This window comes from Microtus ochrogaster, linkage group LG1, assembly GCF_000317375.1.
Source record: "Microtus ochrogaster isolate Prairie Vole_2 linkage group LG1, MicOch1.0, whole genome shotgun sequence".
In the NCBI taxonomy this organism is placed as follows: Eukaryota; Metazoa; Chordata; class Mammalia; order Rodentia; family Cricetidae; genus Microtus; species Microtus ochrogaster.
This window is the reverse complement of record NC_022027.1, coordinates 10,878,465-10,890,860: the sequence shown is the minus strand read 5'-3', so window position 1 is coordinate 10,890,860 and position 12,396 is coordinate 10,878,465. Positions and strand designations below refer to the sequence as shown.

At 45.8% G+C, this 12,396-nt stretch overlaps 1 protein-coding gene across 1 annotated transcript in view; it reads right to left on the bottom strand.

The window, feature by feature from the left end:
• Positions 1 to 12,396, bottom strand: part of Ikzf1 (IKAROS family zinc finger 1) — a 90,247-nt gene that overhangs the window by 25,757 nt on the left and 52,094 nt on the right. Inside the window, exon 4 of the mRNA XM_005359204.3 lies at positions 1,715 to 1,975. Coding sequence (XP_005359261.1) covers positions 1,715 to 1,975 — 261 coding nt within the window. The remainder of the gene's footprint in view (positions 1 to 1,714; positions 1,976 to 12,396) is intronic.

Genomic DNA, 12,396 nt, shown 5'->3' with positions numbered 1-12,396 from the left:
TCCTCTTCAGGAATGTGTTACTACAGGCCTGAGACTGGCAGAGTGTCTGTCATGGTAGTTTGCCTCCTTGCTGATTTCCACCTAACTACAGAAGGCCAGGGCAAGACTACCCTCACATTTGCTTTTCTCAGGGCTCGAGGTGCCAGGCCTATTTCAATGGGTAATTTGAGGACTAAGGAATTCCTTCAGAAAAGTCAAATTTACCTAATTTTAAAGCTAAACTTTGGTTGAAAAAGAATATCTACTAAAAAAATCATCTTATACATCATTTCCACATATATTATACATGGAATATATCAGTTTGGAAATGGTTTCTATTCACATATAAAACCACAACCTTGGAAACACTTCCATCCCTTGATGACAGCCTTTCTGCTTCATGTGTGTTCTGGCTCTTGATTACTTTTGGATACCACACCCTTGTTGGTCCTCATGTAATAAAAAGACAAGGCTGCCATTTTCAAGGCATCAGCCTCACCCTATAAAACATGCTATCGTTTATTTTTGTTTTTGTCTTTTCTTCCTCCTGGATGCTGCAGTAGCAGATGCCAGCAATTGCATGCCCCAAAGAAGCCGGGGCACAGATAGCAATGGCCCAGGCTGTGTAATGTTACAGGTAAGCTTTCTGTGGCTGTGAGAGCTGGTGAATCCACCAGAGGATGCCTACCTTTCGAGAAACCTCCACAGAAGGAAGAGTGATGTTTCTCTTTAGTGCTGAAGAAACCTTGAGGCATGCAAAACAAAGGCACCGAAGGCCATCAGTGTTTTATACGAAGCCTCTTTAGTGCCCTTAGTGATGATGGTATGACAGCTATGCTGAAGAGGAAGCTGACTGTTCATAAACATGATTGCTTCTACGAGAGGTGGAACAGGGGTAGCACAGCCAGCTGAAGCTGGGAGGCTTCCTACACTGCCAAAGCAGGGGTAGGCACAGCTCTTGAACACTGGATCGTCCACATTTTACTCTCCTGGAGCTTACTACTTCATGCGCCTCTCCCAAAGCCTCCTGCAAACCTTCCACGACAAGAGTATTTTGGCAGATAGCTCCTTATGGCTCTGGGGTGAAAACTCGTGACACCGCAGCCAGCTGACCCAGAGACTGAGATTGCAGGGCCAACCATCTCAAGCTCACCGGCACCCTTTCTGAAAAATGTTTTGCTGCTAGGCCACCGCTTGCTAGGACACTCACAGAGAGCCCTGAGTGTCAACAAGATCAAAACAGGTGTTTTATTTATAGTTTCTCAATGGGAAAATGTGTGAAGTCAGTTTTGGTGTATCTGTAGCTTTTGATCTTATCTCGTGAAGGATGGACGCTTTATTAAAGTCAACACTGGGGCTGAGATTTTTCGGTGACTCTATTGGGCCCTCAGAAGATGGCACACATATGCGGTCAACCTGCTCTTTCATTTATGGGCTTGACTAGGTGCTTGCTGAGCAGACCTTTCAGATGCTACCCTAGAATAAGGAAGCTGTACCTCAGTACAACTAGGGAGCCAACTGTGTGCAACGGTTGCCTTGCTGGTCAACTGGAAACATGCTTCCAGACCACATTCCCCTCCCCACCCTCCTTTTGCACTCTGAACCCAGGAACACGCGTGAGCTAGGCAGGAGCTCTCCTACTAAGATGCAATCCCCACGCGTGACAGTAAAATTTGCGCCTTCAGCACCCACAGGACCTCTTGAGATACTAAAGGAAAACTACGCCGGGCCTTACCAGTATGACTTCTTTTGTGAACCATGAGCACATTGGGCCCGATGCAAATGATCCCACAGATATCACACTTTAGTTTTCCGTTAGGAAGCCGAATGCCTCCAACTCCTGACAGAGCCGAGCTGCCTTGGTCCCTGTGGGAGCCATTCATTTTCTCTCCTGAGGCATCAAGCATTCGTAAGTCCTCTGCACATTCTTCCCCATTCATTTCACAGGCACGCCCATTCTCTTCATCACTCTGAGTCTCTACTTTAACATTACTGGCTGAAAGAGATAACACAGGAGGCCCACTCAGTGTCATGGCAAAAAATAAGTCACAAGACAGCAACACAGAAGCAGCAGCAGCAAGTCATCAAATAGACAATCCGAGCTTCGGAATAGTTCTGAGCCCATACCTTAGGGCAGGCAGCCTGGTTTTGCATGAGCTAGCCCTCCAGAGAGTGTAGATGGTACCTGTGGGTTGCACTGAAGGTGCAGGGACACAGGCAGGTCTGGACGGGGAGTATCTGCTAAAGCAGGAAGAGGCTATTTAAAGAGATCACACCTCACTGGGGGCTTGTGGGACTTCTTGGGGTGGCGGGGGACCTGGAGTTGAATCCCGTGTGCTCACAATGAGAGCACCTGGCAGTAGGTAGAGACGTGTTATCTGGTCACACAGTCAACCTCCCTAGGACTGGTGAATACGAGCACAACTCGTAAGAAGCTGGTTTTCAGGACTGAAAAAGCCCTCTTACAAGTATGCACAATGAATCTGGAACACATCTTTGCTGTTTGGAGCTCTGATTCCCAACTCCTTCTTCCAAGTTCCACTTTCTTTGCATTTGGCTTCCTCTTCATCTTACAGTGGCCCACCTCAGCCTGTGCCCTAAGGCAGAGCTGTTCCTCTTACAGCTCCTTCCCCTGCTGAAGGGTTGGCTGGAACGGTCTTTGAGTGCAACAGGTGAGAGTTTTTCAAACGGAAAGATGCTGGTAGGTTAACAAAGATAAAACTCGCCTCTGACTCTGCATGCTTGCATGGGCTTTATTATTCACCTATTTTTTTTAAAAAAAGAAAATACAACACATTGCACATATATATTCTCCTGAAACACTAACAGTACAGTGATGAATCCCACACGCAATGGCCAGTAGAGACTGTAGTGATATGAGAATATCAGAAGTTATCATTTCTCCCTGTTTTTACAGGCTCATGAGAGTTAGGGAGGTATGTTTTCCTGAGTAAAATAAGCAGTGTGGGGATTATCTGGCATAATTAAGAAACAATTATTACAATTATTTGTTTTTATTTGGTGTGTGTGCGGGAGTACCTGTATCTACACCATTCAGGCTTGTGGGCCAGACCCTCTGGAACTAGAGCTAACGGGCTGTTGTGAACCACCAAATGTGGATGCTTTCTTAGAACTAAGTCTGGGTCCTCCGCTAGAGCATCAAGAACGATTAGCCACTGATCCATCTCTCCAGTCCCTTTTGACATAATTTTTGAACAGCATCTTCAGTCAAGAGTTCTCAGCTTGGTCCCAGAGAAGCAGCTGGGACATGATAATAGAGCGTGAATGTGTGACCCAAATGCCTGAAGTGTGTACTCTTGGATTCCTCAGCCCTGTGGGTTCCAAGATCCTGGGGCGAATCCAGCCCTGTGTTTGAGTGGACTCTTGGAGATCCAAGGTCACTTTACAATGGAGAATATTCAGTTTAAGTAACCCACCTGGTTCTCAGACTGCTAGATGATTCTGTTCACCAAATTCCTCTTGACTGGGACATTTGAGGTCCAGACACCAAAAGATAAGTGGCTGGTTGGAGGCGTGGCTCCTTTATTTAAGGGTGCAGAGATATTTAAGATATTTATTTAAGGGTGCAGGCCATCTCAACTTCTCTATGCTTGATTACTCATCTCTAAGTACAGGAACTAGCTAGCCTGGCTAGCCCGAGCGAATTGAGGAGAGCTAATTGGGATTGGGGCTGGGGCGCAGCAAGTGACACCCTACTCCACACACAGTGGTTCCACAGCACAAGGCTTGGTCTGACCACCACCAGTGTTTTTGACACTTACCTTGTACAGGACCTCTGGTAACTGAATGGTATTTGCCATTTAATCTCACATGAACTCAACAAAGGCATGACATTACCATCCTGTATTCTATCATGGTTGAGGTACAGTTCGGTCAACAAGCTTGCTGTGGTCACACAGCTAGAATGTGGCAGAACTGGGAGGCAAATGCAATATAGGGGTCCCCTGTCCCCACTTATGGTCAACATTGTCCCATCAGCTCTTCGCAGAAATGACTTCCTGACGAATCCTGGAATGTGTTGTACAGACCAGAACATGGGCTCTGAGGTTCTGGAAGTGAGAATGTACTCCGAGGCTGAACTCAGCCCATGAGTAACACTGAGAAATTCTGAAACGGGGAATTCTCAAAAACACTTTTCCCTACAAGATTCTGATCTGAGACTTTGCATATCAGCAGCTCTTCCAACTTCCCTCCGAGGCCAGATCCTATCTAGGGGGCTGTTTACACAATGGTGTTTAACGACACTGAACTCTGGGGTACCAGAATTCTTTTGTGTCTTTTGGGGGTAGCTGCAAACTTGTCAGTGTCTGTACCCACTTTGCTATGGTTTGGGTAAATACCAACAGACTCATTCATTGAAGGCTTGGTTCACAGGGTGAGGACCTGTTTCGAGGAGGGACCTATGGGAGGTCTCTGTGGCTGGTGGTACCCCTCAGAGAGGGCTTCGGGACTCAGGTCTCCCCACTCTCTGCTTCCCAACACCTGATGGATGGTCTGTTCTAACACATATGCCCCGTCATTATCACTGACTGCTTTCACCAACACCACCCCTCCTTTGCCTGGAACCCCCAGGGTGAGAACTAAATACAAACTTCACTGTAAACTCCTTGCCTTGAGTATTTCACTTAGCAATGCAAACTACAATGTGTTCTCTAAGATGAGGAGGACAGGCCTGGGCTAGAGCAAGTGCTCTGTCTAGCCACACGATGCCTCGGGTTAGAGATGGAGCAAGAAGACCCTTACCAGCTGTGGACACCGCACTTGACTTCTCTTCCTCCAGAAGTACAAGCGAAATGAACCTCTATTCTTTATATGCCCCTAGCCTCTGGAAGTTTTGCTATAATGACAGACCATAGACTACATCAAGCTTGTTCTCTCGGGAGCATGATAAAGCTACAAAAAAATCTTCAATCTCTGGTTATTTTGCAATTATTCATCTTTTTTTTTTTTGAAGCTTGTTGTAGTAAGTTCTCCTGCCATGACAGCTATGACACAGGGCTGCAGTAAAGAGTTTAACCCAAAAGCCACCCTGCAGAAGAACACGTGTTGGGATTATCCCTGACTCGGCTGGATTCCATTAAGGTGAAGGAGCCTCGTCAAAGGGAAGTGACCCTGTTTTCCTGAGAGCACTGCACACAGGGCACAGAAGCACATGCCAGTCAGAAGCACTTTTCTGCCTGAATAAGAACGGCAGAGTTCCTGTGCGGTCCTCTGGGGAACTCCATGGCACATGTCACCAAAGCCTATGTGGGTGCTTCCCAGAGAAGACCGGGATGGCAGGGTGCATGGGCAGTGACCTTCAGGCCTCCAGGAAGAGTTCTACTCCAGCAGGCTGCCCAGGACGAGGGGAGCAGAGTCAGGGAGGAAGCAGGTGAAAAATCAGGCGGAGGATTCTTCCTCAAAGCCACTGGGGGCCACCACAAGTATGACCAGGGAAGCTCAAGGCGGGGGTTTGGCATTTCTACCCTATAAGATGGCGCTGCCGCCAGCTGCGACAGAACCGGGAGAGAAAGGCGGCTCAAAAGGCATGAGAGTTGTTCACAAGTTGTCCCGCGATCAGTGTGGGCGCCAAATACAATATGGGGAAGAGATATATGGAGAGGAAATAGATGGATGGCTACTAAGGTCACAGAGCAAGAATTTCAAACTTACTTGATCTGACTTTTACTGGAGTGGTAGTATTTACATTTACATATATAATTCAATATATATAATTTATATATACAATAAATGTAATCATATACAATTGTGTGTGTCGTGTGCTGGGTGGGGAGAGATCCATGGTGAGGGGAGGATGAACAGTAACTAGAACTTTTTAGCATCAGAAAGCTCTTGTTTCTGAGAAAGATACGGTGCCTGCAGATGCCTGTGGGTGTGGCCAAGGACTGTAAGTCGTGAAAACAAGGCAGAGGCTCACAAAAGGCCCTACATCTATTCTGGCATAGGAAGAGTTCCATGGTAACTGCTGAGTGCTCTAGCTTTGGGAGCTTGGTGGTTGTGATGAGGACGTTCCTGGCCATGTTTTTTTTTTTGTTTTGTTTTGTTTTGTTTTGTTTTTTGAGACAGGGTTTCTCTGTGGTCTTGGAGCCTGTCCTGGAACTAGCTCTTATAGCCCAGGCTGGTCTCGAACTCACAGAGATCCGCCTGCCTCTGCCTCCCGAGTGCTGGGATTAAAGGCGTACGCCACCACTGCCTGGCCTGGCCATGTTTTGTGTAGGAAAGTCTGTGATGTCTGAGATGGCCAGAGAGAAGAGGTTTTGGTGAGACACAAGTTACACTGTCAGCATGAGGAATTTCAGATCCCTGCAGTGCAGTGTAGGGGATTTTCTGTACAGAGATGGGGAAGGCCCTCATATCTCTGGGGATAAAATGCAAAGTGGGTGCTAAAAAGTAGAAGAAATCTGCTAGATTGCTGCCCATGGAAATGGGGGGTCTGTTTAGAACTATTTAGCTGTGGTGTTCCTTCAGTGAAATGCTGCAGTCTTTGAAGGAATCAACTTGCAAATATCCTGAAAACTCTACCCCACTGCACTACTTAGAACAATGAAGAACTCAACAAAGCGCTGCATTGAGCTGATTAAATATAGAACACGGATGGATTCCTCTAAGTGTTTCCTGGGAAGGTTCTAGGTTCAGCCTGCCCCATGCTCTTCCAGCAACTCACAGATAGTGGATGAGGCCCGATGTAAGTGTCCCCCAAACATGGCTAATATTAACACGGATATTTCCAAGTCCCTAATAAAAGCTACATTGTTTCTCAGATGCTACTCAAAATGGGGAGAAGTGAAAACCTCATCACTGTGTATTTTAGAGGTGGCCCACCAGGCCGGTGACCCCATTGTCCTAAGAGAATGCTCCTCCAGTGTGCCAAGGCCCTTAGCGGCTAGAAAAAGGTTAGAATCAAACAATCCAGAGAAATTAAGGAACTCAGGCCAACGGGAGCCCAGAGGCCTGGCTTCACTGCCAAATGTGCTGTACCTTTGTGAATAATTGAACATTTTAACCCAGAGGTGTAAGGCACACTGGCAGCTTCTGGCTCACAGATGCTGTGCTGTTTTCACTGTCGTTCTCTTTTCAGAATGCATCCCCATAGTTACTAGAAACGTAGTTTTGGAACTCAGACTGTGATTTTTCGAGGGAAAAAGTTGAAGTTGTTCCTTCAGCACGGGTTTAGGCCATATAAACTAAATCTTAACACTGTAAAAAGGAAAATGAGATAAAGATAGCAAAATCTAATGGGATAAAAGTACTTAAGGTATATTTTGCTTTGTCTGTGGTTATTAAGTGATGATCTGAGACACCTGTGTATGTGCCATTGGTGTTTTTATGTCTGTGGTGCACAGCCATAATGCCAGCATTTGGGAGGCAGAGGCAAGGGGTTAGGAGTCCCTGGTCATCCTCCACTACATGGGGAGCTCAAGGCTAGCCCGAGACACGTGACACCTTGTCCCAGAAAACAAAATGTAAGCATTAGTTAGAACAAATTCTATAACTTAATATCCCTTGAAACATAGTTAAAATAGTAGGGTTTCTATCTGATCCAGTATATTTTTTTAGAAATAGTCCTACTTGGTGTTTTAGACTTTCAAGTATAGTGAAGTCAAAGGTAAAACAGATACAGCGAGTAGCTGATATTATACAAAAGGAGAATTATCAAGCACATTTCTATTTCTCTCAGAAATCTAGGGAACCAAAGTGGGGTAAAGGTTATTTTAACTTCAAGAAGGGAGGTGCCTGTGAGCCTGTGGGTCAGTTCTCCAGCATGACCACCAGGTGGCGATATTGGCCCAGAACAGTTGGGTTGCTGTTGGGTGGAGCCTTGAGGATCAACTATCTATCCGTTTGTTCCAGAAAGGTACTTACAATTTAGGGATACTGAGGGGGCGAGAGAAAGAAAAAGAGATAGCCCTATGAACTATTTTTTATAAGTACATAGACATGAAATACACGAAAACGTCTACAATGGCTCAGAAGATGTCCCACTGTCATTCGTACAAGGCAGCACTGTCTCCATCTGGAAAACCTCAGCCATCCGCTTGAACGTTAGGCTACGCTGGGCTTTGCCCCTTCCGCAGTTTTAATGACAACACGTCTTAGAATGTGCTGCTTTACTATTATGAGCATCTGACATATCAAAACATTCCAAAAACATAATGAGATCGACTGTCCCAAAATTCACAAGAGTTCCTGCCCTGGCGCATTCCCGCCTACCCACACATAAAAGACGTGCGTGTGTGCAACATGCCTACACTGAAGAAACAAGCCTGAAGCTCTCACCTTCCGACTGAGCCCCAGGGATATCAGTAGGACTGACACCCAATAAACTCCTTATGCTCTGGCAGGAGAAGTCAATCCGGTCTTTGACCCTAAGCATACACAGTTGGGTACTGCCAAATCCTGTACTTCCCAAATAGTATCCGCTAACAGGATCTCAGAAGCCTGACCTTACTGTTACCGACACTTCAGTGTTAAAAGTATAGTTGTAATAGCACAACGTCAACAGCTGGCCTAAGGGCGTGGTTTTGGTGGTCGAGCACTTGCTTGGGTTTTACCGAAGCAAACAAATCTCTCAAAGTGAAATCCACACAGTCTGATTTCTGGTGCTGCTTCAAAATACCAAAAAATTATGGATATAAGACCTGAAAACCGAAAACCTAAGGGGATTAACAACGCGTTAACACTTTTGTATTAATTTCATTTGCATTAAGAAAGAAAAAAGCTGAGGCTGGAGAGATGAGATGGCTCAGAAGTTAAGAGCACTGACTACTCTGCCAGAGGACCCAGGTTCAATTCCCAGCACCCATGGCCGCTCAGAACTGTCTGTAAGTAACTATAGTTCCAGGGGCTCTGACACCCTCACCGCACCGTGAACGCATGCAAAATAAAAATTAAAGTAAACATTTAAAAAACAAAAGAAAAAAGGCTTCTCTATTCTTGAAAATACTCGTTCTGGTTGACCAAATATAATTACCATTTTCAACTCTCAATACACTAAGAAACAAAATTACTATCTAGTTTTTGGTGCAGCAGCTCCGAGGAGAGCAGGCTAGCCTGCCTGCATGCCAACAGGGTGCGCGTTCATGCAGTGAGCCACCGCGGAAGAACGGGCTGGAAACCCATGGGTTTTTTTTTTTTTGTCTTCTCTGTTCTGAGGTTAGCACTCCAGAGCAAGAAAAGGAGAATGTGCTCCCTTCCCGTCACACTAAATTGCACAAGTTATCTGAAAAGATGTTGGTTTGTTTGATGCTGGCAGGAAGCATGGACCACAAAGTTGTTGATCTCAACTCTAATCCGGACCCTGCTGAACAGACTCTCAGGGACAGACCCACTATGGCTACATTAGCTCTTCCTTCACTATTGCTCCAATTTCATGCTCTTAAAACCTTACTTGTAAACTGGGCATGGCTGTGCCCAGCTCTTGGGAGGCAGAGGCAGGAAGATCATCACAAACTTAAGACAAGCCTGGGCACCACAGAACATTCTAGGTCAGGCAGGGCTAATAGGGAGACCCTGTATCTCTCTCTCTCTCTCTCACACACACACACACACAAAACAAAAACAAAAAACCCAAACCAATCAAACAGCCCCCTCACCCTCTGCCTTTGTACTTTATTGAATCAGTGACGTGACCAATCGTGGGTGTTAATGAACGAAATGGCAACCATTCGGGTCATCACATATTTTTCCCCAAGTGTAAAGGAGGGCGCTGATGAGAGAACATGCAAGTTGTGGCGTGCGTGTGATGGGATTGTCCATGAAATGAGCGCATGCTACTGTTGTCTAGAAGCCAAGCATATACTTACGGGAGAAAGATTTGGGTATTATTGCATGAAAATCCCTAAAGCCATCAGCCCCATATGCAACTGCAACAAAGAAGGCAAAAAGAAAGCCAGGTTGGAATATCATCACACAGTACAGGTTTAGAAGACAGGGCTATTTTCAAAAGGATATTACTATGTCAAACCACTAGTTAGCTGCTAATTTTTTACTGTTGGTCTTCGCACAGGCAATAGAAGTCATTACTCAGAACAGGATGCCTGACCCCAAGGGTCTCAATTCAGGGTTTCATCACACTGAACCTCTGTGAATGAGCTCCGATGGGCTCAGCAGCTTAGAAGTACCTGAAGACATTCTAGAACAATGAGAAACCATCTAGTAGGGCTGGTCCACGAGGTCAGCCACATTACAGTATCTCCGGGGAGTGCACACATCTCCACAATAGCATGTTTCCTTGGGGGTAGACTGTACCTCTACGGCTCTTCATTTGTTTTTGTCTTAGAATGTATCCAGAGCAAATAAAGTTTCTACTTGTTGACTGCATTCCTGTAGGCTCCTTACTGAGCAGTCGCCTTTCTGAAGAGGTTTGCACTCTCTTTTCAGGCAGCTCCTGGTGAGTTCCTATTTCTAAGGCTTGCTATACCGTGTCTGTATGTGTGTATATACATGTACACACATCAGGTGCACACACACACACACACTCGCATGGTTTCTTTCTAAGAGTAGCAGTCAGAATTGTGTACACAATGCAGCTGGTTAAATTCAACTTGTTGGATCAACCACTGACTTAGCAGGAAAAAGGCTGAAGAACTCCAGGACTAGACACATTTATCAAACGTTACTTAAACCGTTGTTTTTCATATTTGTTTGGCCACAGGCCCTTCTCTTTTCCCCCATGAAAAACTATATATGTGGATAGTGCGTGTGCACTTGTGTTCATACGTGTGTGTATATGTATGTGGAGATGTCAGTGTCTGATGTCTTCTTCAATTGCTTTCACTGAATTTATAGCTTGCCAATTCAACTATACTGGCTAGCAAAGACCTCAGAGAATCCCCTTGGCTTTTCCCTGCCACTGATGGGATTTCACTTGGGTTCTAGGGATCCAGACTCAGATTCTCATGTGCTCACAGTAAGTATTTTACCACTGGGCTGCCTCCTCTCAGTCCTCTCCATGGAAAACGATAAAATATGGAGATAATGTATAAAAGTAGTTAAGGAGATACTGTCTCATCCCCTTTTGGGAAGTGACACACGTTTTCCATCTATTTGTTTTGCTTCTTGGTCTAAATCTCTACAGTTAAAGTTAACACCGCGCATCCCATCGAAGTCGTCATGAATTAGTTTGTTGCCTGGTGAAATGGCTCAGAGGGTGGAGGCGCTTGCAGCCAAAGACTGAGGATCTGAGTTTGATACCTGAGTCCCTGCAAATTGTCCTCTGGTCTGCTCCACACCTTCACCATAACACAATTAATTAATACAATATTTTTGGACATCGCAGTGTCTTGGCAAACAGCAAAATCCCAGCCTATGCTGAAATCCAGGCTCTTATAGTCGGAACTCAGTGGGACCCTTATAAATGCAGGTACATTACAAGTCTCTTCCCACAGCCAGCCTCATGTCCTCACGACAGGGCTTTGAGGTAGACGCCATCACTGCTTTGGTAGTAAGGGCTCAAAGGAAGTCCCACAATTTGCCATTTTGGTATCTGACGTGTAAATATGAAGATGTAAGGCCATGGCTAGTTATACGGCACTCAGAATTTAAAAGACACACTTTTGCAAGCAGCCCTCTTTGGGTGCTTGTGAGGCTTTGGAAAATGTGTAAGCTATCACAGCCGCACACACATTCACAGGGTAAGTGCTCATACACACACACACACACACACACACACACACACACACACACATGCATATACATGCATACACTCGCCTGTACCTGGTCACATCGGGTGACAGTGCATTTACGACAGAGTTCCCCAAGCAACCAATAACCTACAGGGTGCCGCAAATACCATCGCCCTGGTTATGCCTGCTGCGTGGCCCTCACCGCTAAGCCTGCCATTCCTCACGCACACACGGGAGAGGTAAGCTCATGGGCCATTGAGAGTGCCTTGTGTTCTGGGAGCTGGCTGACCATCATGCTGTCTGACAACACTTCCAGGGTGCTCCCAGGAGCAGGCATATGGAAAAAGACACAGATATGGCTGCTCGTTCTTTTGCAGAGGTCTTCAGGTAAGGGTCGCTCTACCCTGTGACAGACTGTGAAGTCCCATCAGAAGCAGCTCATCCCACTGTGGGGAGGGCAGAGGAACCACTCAGTGATTTGCTTTTGCCTTTCCCCTCATTTATTGGACAGTCTATCCCCAACTTTTAAGTTAGTGTTTTATGAAACGACAGGGATAAAATTTTGAGACAGGATTACACTTTTGAAGCCTCAGCTGTCTTGGAGTTTGCTGTGTACAGCAGGCAGGCCTTAAAAACACCCAGAGATCCTCCTGCCTCTGCCTCCCGAGTGCTGGGATTAGTGACATCTGCCATCACTCTTGGCTGCATTGAGAATATTTACAAGTATTTCAAAAATCACAAAATACATTTTCTTTTCCTTCCTTCCTTCCTT